General features: G+C 50.0%; 1 protein-coding gene across 1 annotated transcript in view; it reads left to right on the forward strand.

Annotated features, from left to right (window-relative positions):
• Nucleotides 1–562: 562 nt before the first annotated feature.
• CFAP74 (cilia and flagella associated protein 74) overlaps nucleotides 563–24,399 on the forward strand; it is a 77,123-nt gene continuing 53,286 nt past the window's right edge. The window contains exons 1-10 of the mRNA XM_012557839.2: nucleotides 563–753; nucleotides 2,455–2,545; nucleotides 3,309–3,547; nucleotides 5,235–5,333; nucleotides 7,351–7,455; nucleotides 19,152–19,325; nucleotides 19,769–19,879; nucleotides 20,288–20,390; nucleotides 21,360–21,517; nucleotides 22,437–22,635. Of these exons, the coding sequence (XP_012413293.1) occupies nucleotides 659–753; nucleotides 2,455–2,545; nucleotides 3,309–3,547; nucleotides 5,235–5,333; nucleotides 7,351–7,455; nucleotides 19,152–19,325; nucleotides 19,769–19,879; nucleotides 20,288–20,390; nucleotides 21,360–21,517; nucleotides 22,437–22,635 (1,374 nt within the window). The 5' untranslated portion in view covers nucleotides 563–658. The remainder of the gene's footprint in view (nucleotides 754–2,454; nucleotides 2,546–3,308; nucleotides 3,548–5,234; nucleotides 5,334–7,350; nucleotides 7,456–19,151; nucleotides 19,326–19,768; nucleotides 19,880–20,287; nucleotides 20,391–21,359; nucleotides 21,518–22,436; nucleotides 22,636–24,399) is intronic.

The following is a 24,399-nucleotide window of genomic DNA, read 5'->3' on the forward strand; positions in this document are numbered from 1 at the left end:
AATAAATGTCTATTTGTTAAAGCCATTCATTTGAGGTATTTCTGTTATAGCAGCACTAGATAACTAAGATATATGGTAACTATAACTTTATAAGAAACTGCCCAACAGTTTTCCAAAGTACCATTTACACTCCCTACCAGCAATGTGTGAGAGTTCCAATCATTCTACACTCTTGCCAACATTTAGTGTTATCAGTCTTTTTTATTTTAGACATTCTAATAGATGTGTAGTAGTTCATTGTGGTTTTAGTTTGCATTTCCCTGGTGACTAACAATGTTACATGCTTGTTGGCCATTTGTACATCTTCTTTTGTCATGCCTGCTCTAAATCTTTTACTCCTTTAAATTGGGTTTTTGAAGTTTATTGTTGATTTTTTAGGAGTTCTTTATATATTCTGGATACAAGACCTTTGTCAGATATCTGTGCTACAAATATTTTTTTCCTAGTTTGTGGTTTATTTTCTTAATATCTTTTTATAAAAGAAGTTTTTAATTATTAAGAGCTCCAATTTGCAGGGTTTTTGTTTGTTTGTTTGTTTTTTCTCTCTTTTAAAGCTGTGGTCTAGTTTAACTGTATTTTATAATTCTTCAGAAGCTACGTAGTGGAGAGAATGAAATTTGTTTCTTTGTTTGTTTGTAGCTAATTTCTGCATCCCAGAATGGAAGACGATGTAAGCCTGTTCCCTGAGGAGGAGATGGATGATGGCCTGATTTTGGACCACTATTGTGAAGGTTCTCTCATAAATAAGTTTCAGCAACAAGGAAGAAGACAAATGACATACTTCATAGTTGCCCTTTAGTTCCCTTCTTGCAAGGAGACTACTTTTTTTAACTTCATGTTTTTTTTCTCTGAGAGGGAGCTTATATTAGTCTGTCTTTACTTGAGTGAAAGATAAATTGTGGCTGAGAATTTTGAAAGCGGCAGACGATAGTTTTCTAGTTTCCTGCTGAGTGTCCCTCCTGAGAAGTCTGATGCCATTTTTATCCTAATCCTTTAGCTGTGACCTATTTGTTTTTTCTTTTCATGGAAGCTTTTGGATTTTTAGAAACAAAATCTCTGATGGTCTGAATTTTTAAAGATGTGCATGGATTTGGATCACATGCTAGGCACTGGGGTGGGCCATTCCAATCTGGAAACTCATTTCCCTGCTCCCTGCTGCCCCCGTCCAAGCTCATCTTTCAGCTTTTGTGGCATGTTAAATCAGTTGCTGCTTGTCCATGAGCTCTCCCTCTTCTAAACTTTTGTTGGCTTCTCTCATCCCCGTCTTCCCTCTTCTGTTCTCCTTGTCATTGGAGATTTATATGCTTTTTAAGATTCCTTTTCAGTCATTTTTACTGAGCTCTCATGAGGGAGCAGAGATAAACTCAATATGGTTCAACTTGCCATGCTTTGCCGGAAGTCTGCTTGACGGCAGCGATTCTCAAACTGTTTGGTCTGAAGACTCCTTTACGCTCGTAAAAATTATTGAGGACCCCAAAGAGCTTTTGCTATGTGGGTTAAATCTGCCTACATTTATTGTATTAGGAATTAGACCTGAAATTTTTAGAAAATATTTACTTATTCTTTTAAAATAACAATAATGAACCCATTACATGTAATATTAACACTACATTTTTAATGAAAAATAGCCATATCTTCCCAAACCAAAAAAATTTAGTGAGCAGAACAGCAGTATTTCTTTACTGTCTGCTTTAATAGACAATGGCAGGATTCTCCTATTTGTGTCTGCATTTGGCCTGTTTTGATATCACATGCCAGGTGGCCTCTGGAAAACTACATGTACATTTGCAAGAGAATGAGAATGAAGAGAGCAAATGATGTGTCAGTATTATCACGAAAACAGTTTTGACTCCATAGGTCCCCGAGAGCATCTAAGGGATGCCCCCCCACACCCTGGGGTTCCCTGGACCACACTTTGAGAACTGTTGCTCTGAGAAGTGGTTGCCATCATTGCTGCCCAGTTTGAGCTTGTCAGGATTATAAAATGGGGCTATAGGGTTGCTATAAATCAGAATCGACTGGACAGCAACAGGTTTGGGGTTTTTTTGGTTAGTAGTAGTAGCATCAGAGCCTGTCTAACTTCAAAGGGGATAATATGAATCAAGATCAGCCCAAGGCTGATCCCTGTGAGGCAGAGGTCAGACATATCTCTACTTTCCAACCTTTTTACTGATTCTGACACCAGTCATCCCTCCCACGGCACTTTCTACTTCTTTTCTGTGTTTGATAATCCATTGCAATGGCCACACAGAACTTACAGACCATACTTACAGTTAAGTGGTTTATTAAGGAACAGGGTACACGGGATCAGGATCAACAGGCTACAACGCAGGATCAGGAAGCAGGCAAAATCTCCCTTCTTCAGTGCAGGACAGCTCTCCCAGTTCCTGTCAACCATGAAGGCCTCCTCTTGACCCCCTGAAGACAGGCCTCCTCTCACCCCCCTTGGGGCAGGCCCCTCTTGGCCATGCTGTCACTACTGACTCTGCTGCTGGGGCTCCTTCTGGGCCTGTCACCACTGGCTGTGCTGCTAGGCCCCATCCAGGCCTGTCACTATCTTCAGTGTTACAGCCCTTGGCCCATGTTACAGCTCTTTTAGGAGGTTCCTTGCATCCTCTCTCTCTCTGCTTCTCTCTCTTTTCTTCCTTCTGCTTCTTCCTGTTTCTTCTCTTCCTGTTTGTCTCAAAAAACCTCTGTGGAGTTGGCTGCTTATATACACAACTCCTTGTCAATTTCAAGGCCTGGCCTCTCCCAGCAGGGGGGCCACAAATGGACCAATCCCCTCTCAGTAGGCCACAGATACCTCATTTGCATAGTAGGCTACAACTCACTCCATTTGCATAGTCCATTGACCAATCCCTGCAAGGTGCATACCAGTCACAGGTTAGGCTGCAGAACCAGACAAAAGGTATCAAAACAAAATTGTGTACAGCTTACCCAGGAAATGTGAATCAGCCTGGACAAAAGTAACAAACCCTCTGGGGTAGAAAACTAGGGCAAAGGTAACTCCTCAGGGTTTAGGGGAAAAATCTCTCAAGTTGTTTTTCCAAAGAACCAAGGCAAAAGGCCACATAAAGGAACTCATTTCACCACAAGAATTGATCCTAGCACTTTAGACTGAACATCTAGACCTACTTTCTGTTATTCTAACTCTTGTCTTGATTTCTAGACATAGGTAGATTAAAAGAACCAGAGTTTGAGATTGAAGCTGTTCCTCAGGAAGCAGAGAGCGATGCTGCACTGGAATGCTGCTGGTAATCAACCCAGGCTGCAGCCTGCTCCCTTTCACCCACCTCCACCTCCCACAGAAAAGGGGCGAGCGAGGGGTGAGCCGGGTCAGGCCCCAGGAGAAGGACGAGGGCCTGGTGGGTGCGAATGGCATCTGGTGTCCTTCTTTAAGTCCAGAGGAAGAACAAAATACTGATGCTGAGAAAACAAAGACGAAAACAGCCGACAGAGACAGAACTCAGGCTCTGCACCTGAGAAGGGACCTGAACCGCCTCGATATGGTGCGTGAAGAGAAAGATCTTTTCATTCAGAAAACGAGGTGAGCACCAGTCGGTGAGCAAGCTCTGAGCTGCCTCACCAGGCCCAGCAGGTGGTTGTCCTCTACGTTCTCCAGGCTGCCCGGGGCCAGGTCCCCCTGACCCCGACATCTGGGTTGTCTGCTCACTGTGTACAGGGGGCTGGAGACCGGGCTGCCCGCTCCCCTTGGCATGTGGCTTTGCTGTAACACGGTCAGGACTGAGAGTCCTTCTGGGGGTTCTCCTGCCCTTCTGTGGGTCTCTGCCTCTAAGAAGGCTCAGCAAATCCCACGCAGCAGGTGGCGGGCGTCCAGGGTTGTCAGCCCCCTTTGCTCCTCCTCTGGTCCCATAACGCTTTGGGAGAACTGCTCCCATGCTCTCCCCAGAGTGTGCTCTCAGGTCCTGCCAGGCCCAGGATGACAGGTGGGCTCCTGGCATCAGCACTGCCCATGGTGCTCCAGGCAGGACCCAGGGGTGCAATGTTAGGACCACACTGGTGCCTGTGTGGTGTTCGTGCTCAGGTTGGAGGGCCCTGCTGCATTCCCCACCCACCTTGATTAGAACCGCCCCCGAGAGAAGATTCTCCCAAACGCTGACTGAGGAGAATGTCAAACATGCAGAAAAGTAGAAAACAAATAGCACGGCCATCACCAGGATGCCACCGCCTGGAACCGTTGTTAGCATTTTGCTGTAATTTCTTTCTGTGTATGTGTGCGTGTATGACATAGGTTGGTTTTTTTTTTTTTTTTTTTTTTTTTTTTTTTTTTTTTTGCTGATTTATTTGAAAGCAAGTTGCAGACATCATGATACTTTACTCCTCCTAAATACTTCAACGTCTCCTAAAAATAAGGACATTCTTCATAACCTCAGCACCACTGTTGACTTAAGAACACTAATAATATTTCTCTAATATCATCCTGGAGACCCTGGGTGGCACAAATAGTGCATGTGCTCAGCTGCTAAGTGAAAGGTTGGAGGTTTGAGTTCACCCAGAGATGCCTCGGAAGAAAGGTCTGGCAATCTACTTCCAAAAAATCAGCCACTGAAAAAACTCTTTGGAGCATAGTTCTACTGTGACACACACAGGGTCACCACAAGTTACAGTCAACTCGAAGGCCAGTTTTTTTTCTTTGTTTAATGTCATCCTATAGCAGTGTCATAGCAGAGTCACCCTGAGTGACCCCATATGCCTTTTAGAGCAAAGGTTTGAGCTGGTTTATCGGTCCACGTCCACGTGGTTGAGGCTGATTGTCTTCCCTGGTCTGCAATTCTAGAATGCTGCCGAGGAGCTGTGGCCCATGGCCTCTGTGGCTCTCCCACACCCTCACCAGGGCGCTCTGGTTGCAGAGATGTCTCACTTATGCTGATTCAAGTAAACTCCCCATTTCTGGCCTTGTCCTCGCCTCCTAAGAGCATGTCCACCTAGGGGAGGAGGTCACACTTGTGCTGCCCTCAGCAGGTTTCCAGAAAAACAGATGAACAGAACACTGCTCTTGTAGCTCCAGCGAGTTAGGGAGACCGCTGGGAAAACTGTGTGACTGCCCTGGATGGGGGAGGAGGAAAGACATCGAGGTTCGTGAGCGTGCCTGGCCCCGGCCCACTCCACCCACCACGCCTTCCTTGAGGCCCGGTGCAGTGCAGCCTCCTGGGAAGGGGAGCAATGACTGAACTGCAAGAGCCATTCATCCAGATTCTTGCCCCAATTTCCAGAGGGGAGCTTCGTGCTTGCCGCCAGAGGATCGAGCTCGTCACCAGACAGCAGGCAGTCGTGGCAGCGGAAATCGCTCAGCAGAAAGAGGCCAACAACATGTAGGTCTTGGCGTCCAGCTGGCTGTCCGGTCTCCCTCCCGGTGGGCCGGTGGGTGGTGCATCTCTGCCGGGAACTAGGGGGTGACTGGGCACCAAGCCAGTGTTTGTCATTTGGCTCATAAGCATAGGGCAGCAGAACATCATCCGCTGTCCACAGATTGTTTATGAAGCACCTACTGTATTCAGGCAGGCAGGAAGGCAGACAAACCTCATGCCAGTGCATGAAAATCAAACCAGGTAATGAAATGAAGAGTGGTCACTCTGGAGGCAGGTAGCCAGGGAAGGTGGCCACCTGAGAAGATGACTCTAGGTGGGAACTGAGTGACAAGAATAAACTTGCTGTGTGGTTACCTGGGGAAGGAGCATCCTGAGTGGTGAGAAGGCATGCGCAAAGGCCAGGGCAGGACATGGCCCCAGTGAGTGGGGGGAGTGCAGCTGCCATGGGGCTCCACACAGGGCCAGGTGTGGTGGGCAGGATGGAGGCAGGTGTGGTGGGCAGGGTGGGCCTCGGTGGGTAGGGCAGGGACAGGTGTGGTAGGGGGCAGACCTCGGTGGGCAGGGTGGGGCAGGTATTGTGGGCCAGGCTGGGCAGGGTGAGGTGGACAGTGTGGAGCAGGCGAGGGGAGGGGAGGGGGCAGGGCCAAGTGCAATGAACTGGCGTGGTGGGGGAGACAGGTGTGGTGGGCAGGGTTGGGGGGGTGTTGAGTCAAGCAGGTGGACAGATCCCAGGTGGGTTTAGGTTAAGGAAAGAAAGCATCAGAACTGCCTTTTATCTTGAGCAGCAGGGTGGGTGGTGTTTGCCAGGATGTGACATTCCAAGCCTGGGCTCAGCTGGAGGGGAGGGCAGGGCAGGGTGTTGATTGGTGAGTCGCCCACGCTCATGACATGCACTGAATGTCACTACGGGCAGGAGAGCTAAATGTGCCTCAGCTCGTGTGACCCTCACAGCAACCCTCCGGGGTAGGCAATGTTGTAGAGATGAGGAAACTCAGATACAGTCACCTGCTCACAGGGGGCAAGGAGGTCTTACTCTTGGTACTCTGAACCCCAGGGCACTGGCCTGTAACTGGCCCTGTGCTGCAGGAGAGAGAAGGTTCGATGACTGGGGGCGGGCAGACACCAGCACCCTGGCTCTAGCGGGTGGAGGGGCCTGAGGGCCACAGAACAGACCAGGTGGATGGGGCAGTTCATGGAGGCCCTGGGCCTGGTGAGCCTGCAGCCCATACTGTGACAGGGTCCTGGCACCTGGGCAATGCCTGGCATGGAGGGACCAGTGCCCTCTGCAGGGCGGTCCCGCGGGCCAGGTGTCTGCCAGATTGTTAGGACCAAGCCTGCTGCTCAGTTCCCTCTTTCCAGCACTGTCCTTGTCCACACACAGCGGGCCCTCTGGTCATGGTGGAAAGCCGGACACCCTGAGCAGCTCCCTTGGGTGTCATAGAAAAGGTCCTGCCTTCCTGCTTTCCCAGCAGAACCGGGTACTGGGTACTAGGATGCTGGCAGGTACAGAGAGGAGGCGTTGCCCGCTTACCCTTCTCTGTGGATAGGTCTGTCTCAGACTGTAACCACCGGAGCTGATTGGCTGCATGTACTGGGTCAGCCACAACCACTAGAGGGAAGGGGGTGAGGTAAAGAAGTCATGGCCACTAGGAACCAGGAGGCCCTTCCAGGCTTTTCAGCCGCTTTGCCCCTCAAGTCATTCAGCAGGTGTGCCTGTCCACCCCCCCGACCCCCCCACCAGGCCTGCACAGAGCTAAGGTGACAAAGGGCCGGCGTCCTAGTGGGACACCCCAAGACCGTGAGCCACAGTGCCGGCCGTCAGTGAGTCCATGAGGGTAGCCCTTCATCATTTAGATCGATTTCTCACTGAGCAAAAAATAGAAAGCTAGGTGAAGGCGTTGCATAGACATAGGGAAAGATTCTGGAGTGCACCTTGGCCACAGGCTCTATCTCTGTGTGGTTGTAGGTTCTCACTTGTTTTCCCACCTTCTGTTCTTTCCCCTGCTGCTTGCCCTCCCAGTGCCGCTGTGGGGCGCCTCCAGGCCACCCGTAGCCGCCTGTGCACAGAGCTGGAGAAGGAGAGGGACCTGGAGTCAAACATCACCTCTACTCTGAAGGAGAACGAGTGAGTGCAGGGTTGGGGAGGGTGGGAGCAGCCAGCCACCTCAGTGCCTGGCTGATTGTCAGGATTGCAACCAAAATGCTTAGAGCAAGAATGGAGAGACTTTCTCTCGCTTACTTTGGACACATCATCAGGAAAGACCAATTGCTAGAAAGAGACATCGTGTTTGGTAAAGTAGAGGGTCAACAAAAATGAGAGAAACCCTCAATGAGATAGATTGACATGGTGGCCACAATAATGGACTCAAACCTACCAATGATTCTAGGTTGCCTTGAGTTGAAGCCAACTTGACAGCCACTAATAACAACCACATAAATAGCTCAAGAGTCCCTGGATGGTGCAAACAAGTTATGAGCTCAGCTTATAAGGTTGGAGGTTCAGGTCCACCCAGAGGTGCCTAAGGAGAAAGGCCTGGAGGTCTATTTCTGAAAAACTGAAAACTCTGTGGAGCACAGTTCTCCTCTGACCCGCATAGGGTTGCCATGACACAACTCTATGAGTAGCTCACAGAGTGAGCTGCCGCCTCCTCCAGGAGGCAGAAGGCTGAGAAGCTTGATGTGCTGCAGGGCTGTGGATCCGAGTTAGGTGCCTCTGCCATTGCATGATGGCCTCAGCCCTCCCTCTCCTGATGGAGGCCCGGCCTGAGTCGAGGTCTGACTTAGTTATCCAGTGCTGCTGTAACAGAAATACCACAAGTGGATGGCTTTAACAAAGAGAAATTTATTCTCTCATAGTTTGGAAGGCTAGAAGTCTGAATTCAGGGCACCAGCTCCAGGGGAAGGCTTTCTGTCTCTGTAAGTTCTGGGGGAAGGTCCTTGTCATCAATCTTCCCCTGGTCTAGGGGTATCTCAGTGCAGGGACCCCAGGTCCAAAGGATGTGCTCTGCTCCCGGCTCTACTTTCTTGGTGGTAGAAGGTCCCCATCTTTCTGCTCACTTCTCTCTTCTTTTATCTCTTGTAAGATAAAAGATGATGCAGGCCACACCCCAGGGAAACTCCCCTTACATCACATCAGGGCTGTGACCTGAGAAAGGGTGTTGTATCCCACCCTAATCCTCTTTAACATAACCTAATCTTGCTTCATTAACCACAGGCAGAGATGAGGATTTACAGCACGTAGGATAATCACATCAGATCACAAAATGGTAGACAACCACACAGTACTGGAAATCATGGGCTAGCCAAGTTGATACACATTTTAGGGGGACACATAACTGGGGCCTCTTCGTAGGGCTGCTTACAACATGGCAGCTGTGGCAGCTGGCTTTTCCCAGAGTGAGGGATCTGAGAGAGAGAAAGAGCGAGAACAAGACAGAGACAGAGAGACCAAAACAGAAGCTACAGTGTCATCTCAGAAATGACATACCAGCTCCTCTGCCATATTCTATTGGTCACACAGACTAACCCAGATACAGTGTAGGAGGGGACCACTCACAGGTGTGAATATAAGGAGGCAGCGATCATTCCAGGTCATTTTGGAGACTGACTGCCACACATACTGAGTCCCAAATAGGCCATTCCATCAGCAAGACCAGCTGCTCTGCATATGAGGTACTTGGTAATAACAGTGGACTCTGTGAGTGTTTGCCCATTGCCTCAATTCTTTCATCTGTAAAATTGTTTTCTTGCTTGGAAGTCATGTTGGGTGAAATACTCTGAGGTGAATAACTCAATTAACCCTCAGAGAATTGTGATGATGGCAGGAATACCATGGACAGAGAAGGGAGAGCTATATCCAGAGTCAGTGGCTACTCCTAAGAGTACAAATCACTGCTCCCATCATGATGGAAGGCCATCTAGGTCCTCAAGAATATGGTGCCAAAATGGGGATTGAGCATGAGTTGCTGCTGCTCCTGTTTGGTTGGCCATTCTGAAGTGATAGTGGCCTGGTCAGCCATGGAGAAGGCAAGTCCTTGTTGTTTAGTCCATGCATAGCCTCCTTCTCTGCCACCATGGCCCATCGGTCAAGCCCTGGGCAGCTGGGGAAAGAGGCTGACAGACATCTATGAGCCCAGCCATCTTATCCATCTGACCTGAGAGCCTTCTCTAAGAGGGGTTCTTTGGTGATCATTGCCATCAACCCTAAGATCCTCACACTCTGGGCCCATTTGAGAAGTCCAGACACTCATTTCCTCCCTAAACCACGTCTGGCATCCCCTAGCCCACTCTTTCCAAGCCTCTGACTACCCAGCCAAACTATCAGCCACTGTCTCTGAGTCTCCATAGATCTGTACCTTTGCCAGCTCTCCTTCCAGGCAGCATGACCAAACAGATGCACCCCCTTGCAATTCTGTCCACAGGGAGGACTCCTTTCCCCACTGTCCTCAGGGCCTCCCTGAATGAGCCTGTGATGCTGCAGGAGTCCACTTCTGCTGGAGTCAGCATGTTAGGCAGAACCTTCTGTAAACCAGGCTCAAATGCACTTCCCTTAACAACAAATCACAGGATCTCCCAATGAGGCCCTAGTGTGGATTGGGGGAAGGGGTGACAGTGCAGTAGGAGTGAGTGCTTTGGGAGTGCGGGCTACCTGCTCACACAATTTATCTGTTCCTTTAGGGCCTCCTCCAGGCGTCTCGTATATACTCTTCCAGTTGATAATGGAGGGCTGTTAGGCCTGCCTGAATTTATGGCTTGGTGGTTAGGATAAATTCATTTACTCCCTCATTCATTCAACAAATAGTTACTGAGAACCTACTATGTGCCAAAACAAAAACCAAACCTGTTGCTGTCGATTCCGACTCATAGTGATCCTATAGTACAGAAGAGATCCATATTTATGCCTATTCCCGGCAAAGGTGATCCAACCAAATGTGGAAATTATTGAACAATATCATTTATATCACACACAAGTAAAATTTTTCTGAAGATCATTCAAAAGCAGCTGCAGCAGTATATCGACAGGGAACTGCCAGAAATTCAAGCCAGATTCAGAGAGGATGTGGAACCAGGGATATCACTGCTGATGTCAGATGGATCCTGGCTAAAAGAAGGGAATACTAGAAAGATGTTTACTTGTGTTTTATTGACTATGCGAAGGCATTCAACTATGTGGGTCATAATAAATTATGGGTAACATTGCGAAGAATAGGAATTCCTGAACACTTAATTGTGCTAATGAGGAACCTGTACATAGATCAAGAGGCAGTGGTTTGAACAGAACTAGGGGATACTACACAGTTTAAAGTCAGGAAAGGTGTGTGTCAGGGTTGTATCCTTTCACCATACCTATTCAATCTGTATGCTGAGCAAATAATCTGAGAAGCTGGACTCTATGAAGAAGAACGGGGCATCAGGATTGGAGGAAGACTCATTAACAGCCTGCATTATGCAGATGATACAACCTTGCTTGCTGAAAGTAAAGAAGACTTGCAGCACTTACTGATGAAGATCAAAGGCCACAGCCTTCAGTATGGATTACACCTCAGCATAAAGAAAACAAAAATTCTTACAACTGGACCAATAAACAACATCATGATAAACGAAGAAAAGATTGAAGTTGTCAAGGATTTCATTTTACTTGGATCCACAATCAACACTTGTGGTAGCAGCAATCAAAAAATCAAAAGATGCATTGCATTGGGCAAATCTGCTGCAAAAGACCTCTTCAAAGTGTTGAAAAGCAAAGACTTCACCTTGAAAACTAAGGTGTGCCTGACCCAAGCCGTAGAGTTTTCAACCGCCTAACAGGCATGCGAAAACTGGACGATGGGTAAAAAAGACCAAAGAAGAATTGACACCTTTGAATTGTGGTGTTGGCAAAGAATATTGAATATACCATGGACTGCCAAAAGAATGAACAAATTTGTCTTGGAAGAAGTACAACCAGAGTGCTCCTTAGAAGCAAGGATGGCGAGACTATGTCTCACATACTTTGGACATGTTATGAGGACGGATCAGTCCCTGGAGGAGATCGTGCTTGGTGAAGTAGAGGTTCAACGAAAAAGAGGAAGACCCTCAACGAGATGGATTGACACAGTGGCTGCAGCAATGGGCTCAAGCATAACAATTGTGAGGATGGTGCAGGACCAGGCAGTGTTTCATTCTGTTGTACATAGGGTTGCTATGAGTCAGAACTGACTCAATGGCATCTAACAACAACACAATGTGCCAAACACTGTTCTAAGCATTTAGGATTCATCACTGAATAGGACAAATGACAAATCCTGCCTCGTGGAGCCTATGTCTTAGTGGTAATGGGGAGACAGGAGATAAGCAATAGCATGTAGGTCATGATGGCAGCCAGCTCCCATGATCATTTGCTTCCTAGGCTCAAGCTTCAGTCTCCTGAGGATCCAATAGGGAGCAGGAGAATGGTGATGTACAGAGCAGACATGGCTTTGCTCTAAAACCAGAGGACCCATACAGCATCCCAGTCAGCCACAGGTACTTGAAGGGCCTTCAGATCCCAATGGCAGGGCTGCTTACATTGCAGTGGACCCACTTAAGAGCCTCTCATCACTTCCATAACAAACTATCACAAACTTAGTGGCTTAACACTACACAAATGTATTATCTTACAATTCTAGAAGTCATAAGTTTAACACCAGTCTCACTGGGCTAATATCAAGGTGTTAGTGGGCTGCATTCCTTCTAGAGGCTCTAAGGTAGGATCCATTTCCTTGCCTTTTCCAGCTTCTAGAGGCCACCGACATTCCTTGGCCCATGGTCCCTTACTCCATCTTCAAAGCCAGCCAATACCACATCTCTGGTTCTTTCTCTGTCACACCTCTCTCTCTGAATGACCACACTAGGAAGGATTATCTGCTTTTAAGAACTCATGTGATTAGTTTGGGCCCACCCAGATAATCCAGGACAGTCTCCCCATTGCAAGGGCCATGGTCACATCTGCAAATTCCCTTTTAAAGAACATAAATTTATTGCCTATCAATTCTGGAGACCAGAAGTCCCAATAAGGATATCGGCCATGTTGATTCTTTCTGAGAGATCTGAGAGAGGAACTGTTCCATGCCTCTCTCATAGCTTCTGGTGGGTCCTGGCAATACTTGGCTTGTAGCTGCATCTGCCTCCATCATCACATGGCTGTTCTTCCTCTGTCTATATGTCTCCATGTCCTCCTCTTTTGTAGGACCCACTCTACTCTATCTTAAAGAATCTATTTCCAAGTAAGGCCACATCCACAGGAACAGGGTATAGAACTTCAACATATCTTTCTGGGGAACACAATTCAACCAATAACACCATGTAAGATAGCATATTCACAGATCCCAGGAATTAGGGCATGGACATACTATTCTGCCTATGAAACTAACTCTGGGCTTCACTCAAAATTGGCAGCCTTACTAGTTACTCAGTAAATGGAGTACATGAAGTGCAGTGAAACCTGCGAGAGCCAGAACTCAATGAGACTGCCTTGTTTTTCTGGGTCCCACAAGTTTTCTGCCTTTGACAAGGTACAGTCTTAGCACTTTTCTGTTGCTCGTTTTAGTGGCAAATATTTGCATTTTCCATCTCTGATAGGTTTCTACCTTACATAGGTTCTGGTTTTTGCAGGTTTTACTGTATATGCTGCCTCCAAAATCCAAAAATGTCTACCAAGTGTTTATCTCTTTCTTGGTGGTAGGGGGTGCAAGGTGCAATAATTTATCTTTCACTTTGGAGGAAGTAGCCTCTCATTCCTCAGACCATTGGACTTCTGGAAACTTTGCTGAGGTGGCAGACCCTCATATTTTCATGGGATTTATGCCCCACCCTGTGGCACACCTGTGTCTTATTTTGGGCCTCTAGGATACTTGCTGCTATTTACTAGGGCCTACTAGGGCCAATATGGTAGACCAGCATGATGTCTTGTTGGATGGTGAGATGATCACAGAGCTGGAAAATCTAAGCAAGTGTGATGGAGGACATTGAGGTTGTTTTGCTATTCCCTCCAGGTGAACATAAACTACTTTTGGTGTTCTTTACTTAGTGGGAAGGAGAAAAATGTATTTCAAGATGGAAGCTGCCCTACCAAGTGTTGTGGTTTGTGGTGCTTTGCCCCAGCAATGGCCTTATATAGAGCACCAGATGACGATGAGGCGGTCCACGGTCAATCTGCAAGACCCAAGCTTCTGGGTAGGCTGCAGAGGTGGACTACAGGGGATGCGGTAGAGACTGCTACCCCCACATCCTCATGGCTGGGTGTTCATCTCAACCACTCCCCAGATATTCGATAGTGCTTTTAGTTCTTAAAGGGAGAGGCAGCTTGAGGGGCTTCCATTGGCCTTTCCTGCCACAACAGCTTCCATTCCACAGGTCAGGAGACCATTGTGAGGATCCTGCCAGTTGCCAAAAATCTATTTTCAGGAACTGGGGAAATTATTACAGGTTTTTTTTTTGGACCCTCTGGATACCTCATTTACCTTAGCCCTCATTCTCATCAGCAGTCACAGTGGCCTTCTGGCTTCCTTTGATGTTAGCTTAGAGCCAGGGTCCAACAGCACCAAAAGCACGGGCACAGTTACCCTGGCACATGGCTGCAGGTGTCTCATGGAGGGCTGGGAGAGAAAGTTACAAGACATCACAGATGTTATTGCAGGGCCTTTCCTCAAGGGCACCTGCCTCCTCTTTTTCAGGGAACTCTAAGTCTATGAATCCACTAGGGTCACAGAATTGAGTGAATGTTCATGATTCTTTTTTGGTTGCTGAAATCAGATTTCTTCTTGTCGAAACTGGAGTTTTTCTAGTTATTCAGATGAAGTCAGACTTTAGTGGGATCCTCATCTGTTTCAATCCCGTTGTTGTTAGTTGCCATCGAGTCAACTCTGACTCATGGCAACCCCATGTACAACAGAACAAAATGCTGCGTGGGCCTGCATCATCCTCATGATCGCTGGCATGCTCAAGTCCATCACTGTGGCTACTGTGCCAGTCCATCTCAACCAAGGGTCTCTCTCACCCTCACTGGCTGTCTCTTCACCAAACGTGATGTCCTTCTCTATTGATTGATCCCTCTTGATGACGTGTCCAAACCAAGTGAATTGGATAATATTCTGTCGTGATCCATAGGGTTTTCACTGGCTAATTTTCAGACGTAGATCACCAGGCCTTTATTCCTAGTCTGTCTTAATCTGGAAGCTCCACTGAAACCTGTCCACCATGGGTGACCCTGCTGGTATTTGAAATAGCAGTGACATCACTTCCAGCATCACAGCAATGTGCCAGCCACCACAGTAGGACAAACTGACAGAGTAAGAACTCCATAATCAATGAGCCCCTGCTGGCATATCTGTGCAGAGGCACAGTGCCTGCTCCCTACCATGATGCCATGGTTCCAGCCCACCCCCCTCCACAAGTGAAGCCTATCTCCCCAGGACTTCATCCTCCCAGTGAAACAGGGAACGCCTTTCCAAGGCAGCATCTCTCAGCTGCATCCCTGTCTCAGAGTTCCACAATAGTGCTTTTCAAGGATCCTGGAACACTCCTTACCAAAGTATTTCCCAAAGCCTCTGTGAACTGAGGTTCCCGTGAATCCTATCTGAACATCGTGAAGCCTTGGACAAACAGGTAACAGATGATAAAACCTATCCAACATGTTATTGCACTAAATATTTGAATTCCTTCTTCTACATGATGCCAAGGAATGTCTGGTATCTCAGCTTTATGCAGCATGGGTCTCTGTTGAGTCTAGGTTTCTGCCAGTCAGCGGAGCAGACTACTCTTGGCTGCTCAGTTGAGCAGGGGGGTCCAGAATGGCTGGTAAGCATACCCAATTATATCCAGTCCTCTCTGACTGGCCCTCTGAGGTGACCGAGGGTCCATCTGCAAGACCCAAGCTTCTGGGCAGGCTGCACAGGTGGGCTACAGGTGCATACCCCTGCCCCAGGTTTCTGCTGATAGATGTTTGCTGCATTCGTCTAGTCTGGGAGCCTCTTGTCAGGTCAGACTTTATGCTTGACCCCTGCAGCATGCTGGGGTCTGGGGCAGTGAGCAGTTGCCAGGAGGGGCGTAAGGAGAACTGGGTTCCCCTCACAGGGCAACAGCAAATAGTGGTCACAGGGTCTCATGTGAGGGGTCACAGGGCCTCAGGAGAGGGGTCACAGGGCCTCAGGTGAGAGGTCACAGAGCCTCAGGTGAAGGGTCACAGGGCTTCAGGTGAGGAGCCACAGGGCCTCAGGTGAGGAGCCACAGGGCCTCAGGTGAGGAGTCACAGGGCCTCAAGTGAGAGGTCACAGGCCTGAGGCGAGGGGCCGCAGGGCCTCAGGTAAGAGATCACAGGGCCTCAGGCGAGGGGCCACAGGCCCTCAGGAGAGGGGCCACAAGGCCTCAGGAAAGGGTTCACAAGGCTTCAGGCGAGGGGCCATAGGCTCTCAGGAGAGGGGTCACAGTGCTTCAGGAAAGGGGTCACAGGGCCTCAGGAAAGGGGTCACAAGGGCTCAGGTAAGGGGCCATAGGGCCTCAGGTAAGGGGTCATAAGGCCTCAGGTGTAGCATCACAGGATCTCCAGGGTAAGCAGGGCCAGCTTTATCCAATGGAGGGGAGGGAAAGGCCACTTCCATTGGCAAGGGAAGTTCAGGGGGGCTCAGGACTCAGGGTACTCAGACTTGTCCAAATCCACACAAATGCCCTTGTTCCTACTCTCGGAATCCCAGCCTTTCCCAGTCAGTGTCCTGCCTTCCACACAGAGAGCTCATCAGCTGTAATTCACCTTAAGTTGTCATTCAGTCACTTGAAAGATCAGAGAATGGGGGGAAGCAGTAGTCAATTAAATAATGGCTGAGAATTTTCCAGAAGGATAAGAGTGTGAATGCTCAGATTAAAGAATCACCATGAGTCATGAGCAGGGTGAATAAGAGTCATCCCACCCTGGATATGCCATACAGGCAAACTGACTCAGGAAGAGATGACACCACACAATTCAGCAAATGTCAGGAAATGCTTCCAGTCACAGAAGACCTGAAAAATGGAATCAGTTATTTAAAAGTATCCCCACAAAGATCATCATATGCCCAGTTTTTTAAATAAAATGGTACAAATTTGATGTAAAAGAAGGACAAAACCAACCAAGGACAGTATAAGAAAGGGAAATCTATGGGCCGATCTCACTTACGAAATATATGAAAAATCCTGAATAAAATATTTGAATCTAGCCATGCACTAGACACACACATGCACACACATGCATGCACATCATGCCAAGTTGGGGTTTATATCCTAGGAAGCCAGAAAAGGCTTAACATTAGAAATTCTTAACATTCACACATTAAAGGAGAAAAAACTATGGCATCACAGTTCAATATACAGTCATGATTTTATAAAAAAGACTTTTTAAAAAATATTTTTCAGTTTTATTGTGACCAAAAAATATATAACAAAACATACACCATCTCAACAATTTCTGCATATATAATTGAGTGACATTGATTACATTCTTCAAGTTGCGCAATCATTCTGGCTATCCTTTTCCAAATTATTCACTACTACTAGCATAAACTCAATGCCCACCAAACAAAACTCCTCCTTGCAGAAAACTCTTAACAAAATAGGAATTGAAGAGAATGCTCTTTACATGATGAAAAGTGTCTACTAAAAACCTAAAAGAAACCCTGGTGATACAATGCTTGAGTGCTCAGGTGCTAACCAAAAGGTTGATGGTTCTAACCCACCAGCCAATCTGCTCCCATAACGATTACAGCCTAGGAAACTATGGGGCAGTTCTATTCTGTCACATGGGGTCACTATGAGTCAAAATAGACTCTGTGGCACCTAACAACAACCCGTTAACCCGTTGCCATTGAGTTGATTCTGACTCATATCAACCCTATATTACAGAGTAGAGCTGCCCTGTAGTGTTTCCAAGGCTATAATCTTTACAGGAGCAGACAGCCACATCTTTCTTCAAAGGTACCACTAGTGGATTCAAACCTCCAACCTTTTGGTTAGCAGCCGAGCACTTTACCCACTGCACAACCAGGGCTCCTTTGGTAAAGACTACAGCCTTGGAAACCCGATGGGACAGTTCTACTCTGTCCTATAGGGTCACTGTGAGTACTCCATGGCAGTGGGTCTGATTTTAGTTCCCCAAGTCTGGGCCCACCCCACTGCGCCACCAGGGCTCCTCCCTAACAGCAGCTGAAAATCTACAGCAAGTTTTATGCTGAATAACCACGCATTTGAGACATCTTCTGTGGGGAAAAAGAAGCAGAGATGCCTTCGGAAGATCTCTGCCCAGCCTCATCGGGGGTTCGCACCCTCCTGGGGCCAGCTGTAGCTGAACCCTCATCCTGCAGGTGCTCTGGCACATGTCACCATGAGCGGGCTTATCTGCAGGTGGCAACTTGCACCACCCACCAGTTGGTGGGAATTCTTTTTTTTTTAATTGTGCTTTAAGTGAAAGTTTACAATTCAAGTTAGGTTCTCATACAAAAATTTATACACACATTGTTATGTGACCCTAGTTGCTCTCCCTGTACTGTGACAGCACACTCCTCCTTTCCACCCTAGATTTCCCGTGTCGGTTCAACCAGCTCCTGACCCTCTCTGCCTTCTCATCTCGCCTCCGGACAGGAGCTGCCCATGTGGTCTCATGTATCTACTTGAACTAAGCAGCACACGCTTCACAATTTTCATTTTATGTCCCATAGTCCAGTCTAATCTTTGTCTGAAGAGTTGGCCTCAGAAATGGTTTTAGTTTTGGGCTAACAGAGAGTCCAGGGGCCATGTCTTCTGGGGTCCCTCCAGTCTCAGTCAAACCATTAAGCCTGGTCTTTTTACTAGACTTTGATTTCTGTACCCCACTTTTCTATGCTCCGTCAGGGACTCTCTGTTGTGTTCCCTGTCAGAGAGGTCATTGGTGGTAGCTGAGCACTATCTAGTTCTTCTGGTCTCAGGCTGATGGAGTCTCTGGTTTATGTGGCCGTTTCTGTCTGTTGGGCTAATATTTTCCTTGTGTCTGTGGTGTTCTTCATACTCCTTTCCTCCAGGTGGGTTAGGACCAACTGATGCATCTTAGATGGCCTCTCACTAGCTTTTAAGACCCCTGACACCACTCAGTTGGTGGGAATTCTTGCACGCTGAAAGTATGTTGTTGCAAGATGGTGTTGCCAAGCATGCCTGGAAGATAGCTTTCTCTCAGACAGACTTTTCTGTTCTGAGAAGGAGCACTCTCGGCCAAGCACGTTGCTGCATAAATGGGATGTCACTGGCTGAGAGTTAACCAGGAATGTCCCTGACTTGTGACAGGAACCACAGGTGCCATGTGCTTCCTGGGCCATGGGACAGACACACAAGGGGCATTGGAAGATGGAGTCCTTGGTCTGGGTTCATTAGCTGCCATGACCTCCAGCCCAGCAGAAGATGGTCACAGCTCACGTTCCCGAGTGCTTTCCTCAGGCTGGGCAGTGGGCTGGCCACAAGTTAGTGGGTCATTCCCAAACAGCCTGGCAAGCAGGGCCAGGGGAAGACTGGCCGAGGTCACCAGGGAGGTAGCAGAGCCAGGTGGAACCCAGGTTGCAGTGGATATGGCGGTGGATTTTCTGATGTTGGGAACATGGGTGGAGCTGTGGGAGGAGGAGGGGGCTGACCCGCCAGTGGGGCCCATGTGCCCCTGGGATGTTTGCAGAGCTCAGAGCTCAGAGCCTGGCCCCCCAAGCCCCCTGGACAGATGCTCCATGGACAGCCCAGTCCCAGGCTCCCACCCTGAGATTCCAAAATCCTGGCCCAGCCCTTTGTCCACATGAATGACAAGCACCTCTTGCTTGCAAGGAATGCCATGTGGCACATCGAGATCCTGGAGGGTCAGATGGATGCTGCCCGCAAGGCCCTCAGGGAGGAGGAGGCAGCCGAGGGGAGGCGCCTCCAGGCACAGGCAGCTGAGCGGCTCTGCAAGGAGAAGGCAGCCTTCAGGAAGGCTGAGCGGAACCGGCTGCTGAGGATCCGGTGAGTGGGGCCTGTCCCACCCGAGGCCCTAGCCCTGTGCTTACCCACTGCCCTCTGCTTTCCTCACTGTCAGTCCTACAGAGTTCACCTCCTGCTGTGGTCTGCCAACACCCACCTGGTTCTTTCTGCCTCTCCCCCTCCTCCCCTTTTATACCATTGTTTTTTGTTGTTTTTCCTTTGTTTGCACCCATAAACCTCACTACACACACACATATATACACACAAACACACATTTTTGCTATTTCAGGTACCCAATGCTGTCTTATTTTTTCCACTGGCCCCATCCCCCAGCCCTTGGCATGAGCACAGGATGGAGGCCAAGGTGCGAGGGAGCGGCTGTTGCAGGCCAAACTTGGCCATAGCTCTTGGGGCACTCATTCTAGCAGACAAGCTGTGAGCTATTGCATGACTTCCTGTTTCCGGTCTCCTCCATGTCCCTGCAGGAAATCCATGCATGTCCAGAAGGAGCACGGGCTCCGGCACCAGAAGCTGGTGGAAGATGCCCAGAAGAACCACAAGATCGCTGTCAAGTTCCTGAAGGCCTCCCTGGGCAGGTGCTGGCTTCTCCCCAGACCCATCCCTGTTGACACACTCGGAGAGGTTCTGGGAGCGAGGGCCACTGGCTTTTGTCCTGAAGTTCCCTAACTCTATTGTTAGATTGACACCACATTATCAAAGAGCAGTAAGTCTGTGTGTTAGTGCTGAGTTGCTTATCTGCTTATTTTTAGAAGAGGGCCACAAGATACAAGGAACCCCTAGAGTGTAGAGAAACATTTTAAACAATTTTTCCTTGTAAGCTAGCATTCAGCCACAGCGCTTTCTTGTTTTACCTTTTCTGTGGTCGTGTTTTATAAGTTCCTGGTGATGATGTCCAACACCCAAGGGCCCTTCCTGTTCTGTAATGACTGTCCCACCAGCATGACCCAGGTGCATGCCCAGTGAGAACCGCTTCCTTCCTCCAGAATCCGGGAGCAGGAGCAGAAGGAGGAGATGGAGTCACGCAAACATCTGAAGAGGCGCATGGACGCTGTGCTGGCACTAAAGAACAACATCACCGCAAACCGGGTACACAGCCTCCCCTCCCAACACCTGGCCTACCTGCCCACCATGTCCTCCTGAGCTCCCGCACTTGAACCCTCATCCAGATGCTCCTGGAGACTTACTGAACTCCCGCCATGGGCCTCTTGCCCACCAGGAAGAGAGGAGGCTCCACCCTGCTCTCCTGGGGCCTGGCTATGTAGGAGGGCCTTACACCCAGATTAGGCAAACTGGGAGACCAGGCACTGGGAAACCCATAATGAGGGAACAGGCCCCATGCTGGGAAGTGGAGTGGGAAGAGTTGGAACAGCATCTGCAAAGAATCAGAGGCAAGAGGAGAGGAGCGCGCAGTGAGGCAGAAATGGCGAGGGACAGAGCAGTGGGAGCCAAGGGAAGGAGGCTACAGAGCGAGCAGCCAGCACATCCTGCAGAGACAGCTTGCACTCGACATAGGAGGCCCCTGCAGGGTCCTGACTCTGGGAGGGACAGGGTCAGAGCCCCGGCTGGGGCTCGACCTCGACCTTGGGTGAACACGGTGGGCAGGGGATGGGTAAGGAATGACGGTGATTTTCACAAACAGTTCACCACAAGCATCTGCAATGTCAGAATCAATTTAAGGATACCTGTTCAAAAGAAGGAAACCCTGATGGTGTAGTGGTTAAGAGCTACAGCTGCTAACCAAAAGGTTGACAGTTCAAATCCACGAGGTGCTCCCTGGAAACCCTATGGGGCAGTTCTACTCTGTCCTATATGAGTCAGAATCAACTCAATGGCAATGGGTTTGGCTTTGGTTTTTCGTTCAAAAGAAAGTCTATCTGCGTGTGTGCACATGTATGCATGTATGTGCGTGTGTACACGGTGTGGGGGTACGTGTGCATGTGTGTGCTCATAAGTGTGTGCACTTGTATCTGTGTGCACATGTATATGTGTGCACCTCTGTGTGTGCATGCACATGCATATGCTAATGCTGTGACTTCCACATTCTTCATTTCCAAGGAAACGCTCCGGAAGTTCCAGGCGTGGGGCCAGGCCCGGGCTGAGCTGGCAGAGCAGAAGGCCCAGGTCGAAAAGGAGGCAATCCTGGCCCAAGGCGGGGATGCATTCAAGCAGCTTTTCCATCAGCACCGGCGCCAGGAGCTGGAGGCCCAGAAACGGTGAGGGCAGGCAGGAGGCGCATGGGGGGAGGTGGGGGCTTTCTCTTCCTGGCCTCCTATTTTGGGGCTGGGGGCCCAGGGCCTGACCTCGGCCTGTGACTCAACCTTGCCAGCCCCTGATTCCTGCCTAGCACCTGCTGTCCACAGCCTCCAGTGCCCTAGAAGTGGGGCTTCCAGGATTCGAGACGTCCTGCTCAGGGTTTCCGTGAGGCCCCTGTGCTTGCCTCTGCCCCCTCCCGCACCCTTCCCGCCTCTCAGCCCTGCATGGTGCCAGTGCTCTGGTGATGTCAAGTAGCCAGGCCAATCTTCAAGATGCTTCTAACTGACGCTGCCCTCACCAGAAGCGCTTTTCTCCTCCTCCCTTGGTCAGGGTGGTCTGCCCCCTGGGAGTTACAGACCCTCAGCGTGTCCACAGGCTCGTCCACACTTTGGACACCCTGGGCATTCTGCAGTCACCTGCCCACCTGCCCACCTTGGGCCTCAGCTCAGCATAGGCCCAGCACATGGGAGGCACCCAGCAAAGAGCAGCTAGAACAAGTGAGGGAGTGAATGAACGAGTGAGTGAATGGCCTCAGCCCTGCTTCTGCCCTCAGTGTGCCTCAGCCTGGAAGCTGGGGTAGAGGCAGCTCATGAGAGGCCAAGGTTTCCTGTGGGCACTGGTCCACTGGGCTGGACTGGGCAGGACGGGACAGCGGAGCCAGGCTGGGCTAGGGTTCAGGCCCTGAATGTCCAGCCTGGCAGCATTCTAGCTCCCTCCATCTTCCCCCCACAGGAGCCTGGGGCTCACCAGGACTACACTGTTCACACCCCAGAACTGGGCTGGGTGTGAGTGGTGGGGAGGGGACTGGAAGGGCCAAGCCCTGTCCCCCAGCCAGGGCAGCGTGAGTCCTCCCCCCTCTGAGGCAGCGTCTTCCCCTAGGGCCTTTGAAGAGGAGCAGAAGCAGCGGAGGCTCGAGATCGTGAGCCGGCTCTGGAAGGAGGAGGCCGAGGAGAACAAGAGGAAGAAGCAGCTGCTCCCTGCCCAGACCGCGAACCGGCTCACACTAAGGGACAAGACCTGGTGCTATGTGGCCGACTTCTGCGAGGGCCTGGCCACCACAGCCGCCTTGTACCCGCTGGTGAGCGAGACACCCTTCCTGGTCCCCATCCACTCACTTCGTGTGGGGTAGAGGGGTGTTAGGGACACACGTCCAAATTGTTGTATAAGCCTCCTGACGAAAACCAAAGCAGAAGAAACTGCCCAGTCCTGCCTACGGCATTCACGCCTTCTAGTCCCCAGCGTGTTCCTGCTGCACAGGGACCTTCTTGCACTTGTGCTGTTGAGGACCTCGCCCCGCCCCCACCATAACTCTTTCTGTTCCCCTTGTCCCCACCCCAAGGACCGTCCCGAGCAGTGCTGGGTGTCCTGCTGCCCGTGAAGTTCCCCCAGAGTCCTCTACAAAGGCTGCCTCGCCCTCAGCCTGCACCCTGCACGACGGGGTCGTCGGGCCATCGCGGGCCAGAGCGCCAGGCTCCTCCCACCTGACACCAACCCTTCCCTAGCAGACAGGCTGGTGCCCCACAGCCCTGGCCCCTGGAGAGCTGGAGTGCCCCGTGCCTTGCTAAGGCTGAGACAGCAGAGGCCACCGGGGCTCAGTCCCACCTTCACGCACTCCATGTCAGAGAAGTGAATTTCGAGACGAGAGACGTGCCTCTCCCACAGCCACAGCAGCGCAGGCTCCCCGCGTAAAAGCGCCTCCGCGGCTGAGCCCTGCTGCCCCGTCCGCATCCGGCTCTGCCCCAGCCCTGGCTCAGGGCGCCCCCTGCTGCCGGCCTCCCCACAACAGTCAGCCACACCGACAAATGCTAAAGCCGAGCACAGAACTCGGGAATTGCTGGAGTGATTTGTCTGACAAGTCATTCTACAGCGTATGTCTGGCAGATAAAGGGTAGGCTTTAAAATGTTGATGTTTATTCATGTATTTATTTACACGTTGCTATGCCTGACTCAAGCCATGGTGTTTTCAATCACCTCATATGTGTGTGAAAGCTGGCCAGTGAGTAAGGAAGACCAGAAAAGAATTGACGGCTTTGAATTATGGTGCTGGTGAAGACTATTGAATATACCATGGACTGCCAGAAGAACGAAGAAATCTGTCTTGGAAGAAGTATAGTCAGAATGCTCCTCAGAAGCAAGGAGGACGAGACTTTGTCTCACATACTTTGGACATGTTATCCAGAGTGATCAGTCCCTGGAGAAGGACATCGTGCTTAGTAAAGAAGAGGATCCGTGAAAAAGAGGAAGACCCTCAAGGAAAAGGATTGACACAGTGGCTGTAACAATGGACTCAAGCATAGCACCGATTGTGATGACGGCACAGGACCAGGCAGTGTTTCGTTCTGTTGTACACAGGGTCACTGTGAGTTGGAACAGACTCAGCGGCACCTAAGAACAACAACATACCCACCATGAGTCTTCTCAGGTTCAACTAAATTTTCCGCCTGTAAAGTCCCCTCTGAGGGTCACAGGACAGAGGCCACAGCCACCCACAGGCAGCGTCAGTCACTCCTGCCCTAAGCAGCACCCGCCTGGAGCTGTGCCCTCCCGGTGCCAGCCTAGGGACAAGGTGCCAAGGCCCACGCCATGGGTGCCTGGCCCCTGACAGGCCACTCTCGCATAGCAGCCTGTTGGCTTGCCCCACACATGGCCGCCCACAGCCATGCCATCCCCGCAGGACTCAGTGTCCTTCTGGTCCGGCGTACCAGCCAGGGCTTTCTACTCCCACCCCCACCCCTGCCACCAGCCTCCCAACAAGATGGACCCTCACCATTTCACCTGACTCCCAGCCACAGGGTCGGGCAGGGAGGGGACCGAGGTCAGCTTGTCGGGGAAGAGTTGTGAA

This window comes from Trichechus manatus, unplaced genomic scaffold (genome assembly GCF_000243295.1).
Source record: "Trichechus manatus latirostris isolate Lorelei unplaced genomic scaffold, TriManLat1.0 scaffold00122, whole genome shotgun sequence".
Lineage (NCBI taxonomy): Eukaryota > Metazoa > Chordata > Mammalia > Sirenia > Trichechidae > Trichechus > Trichechus manatus.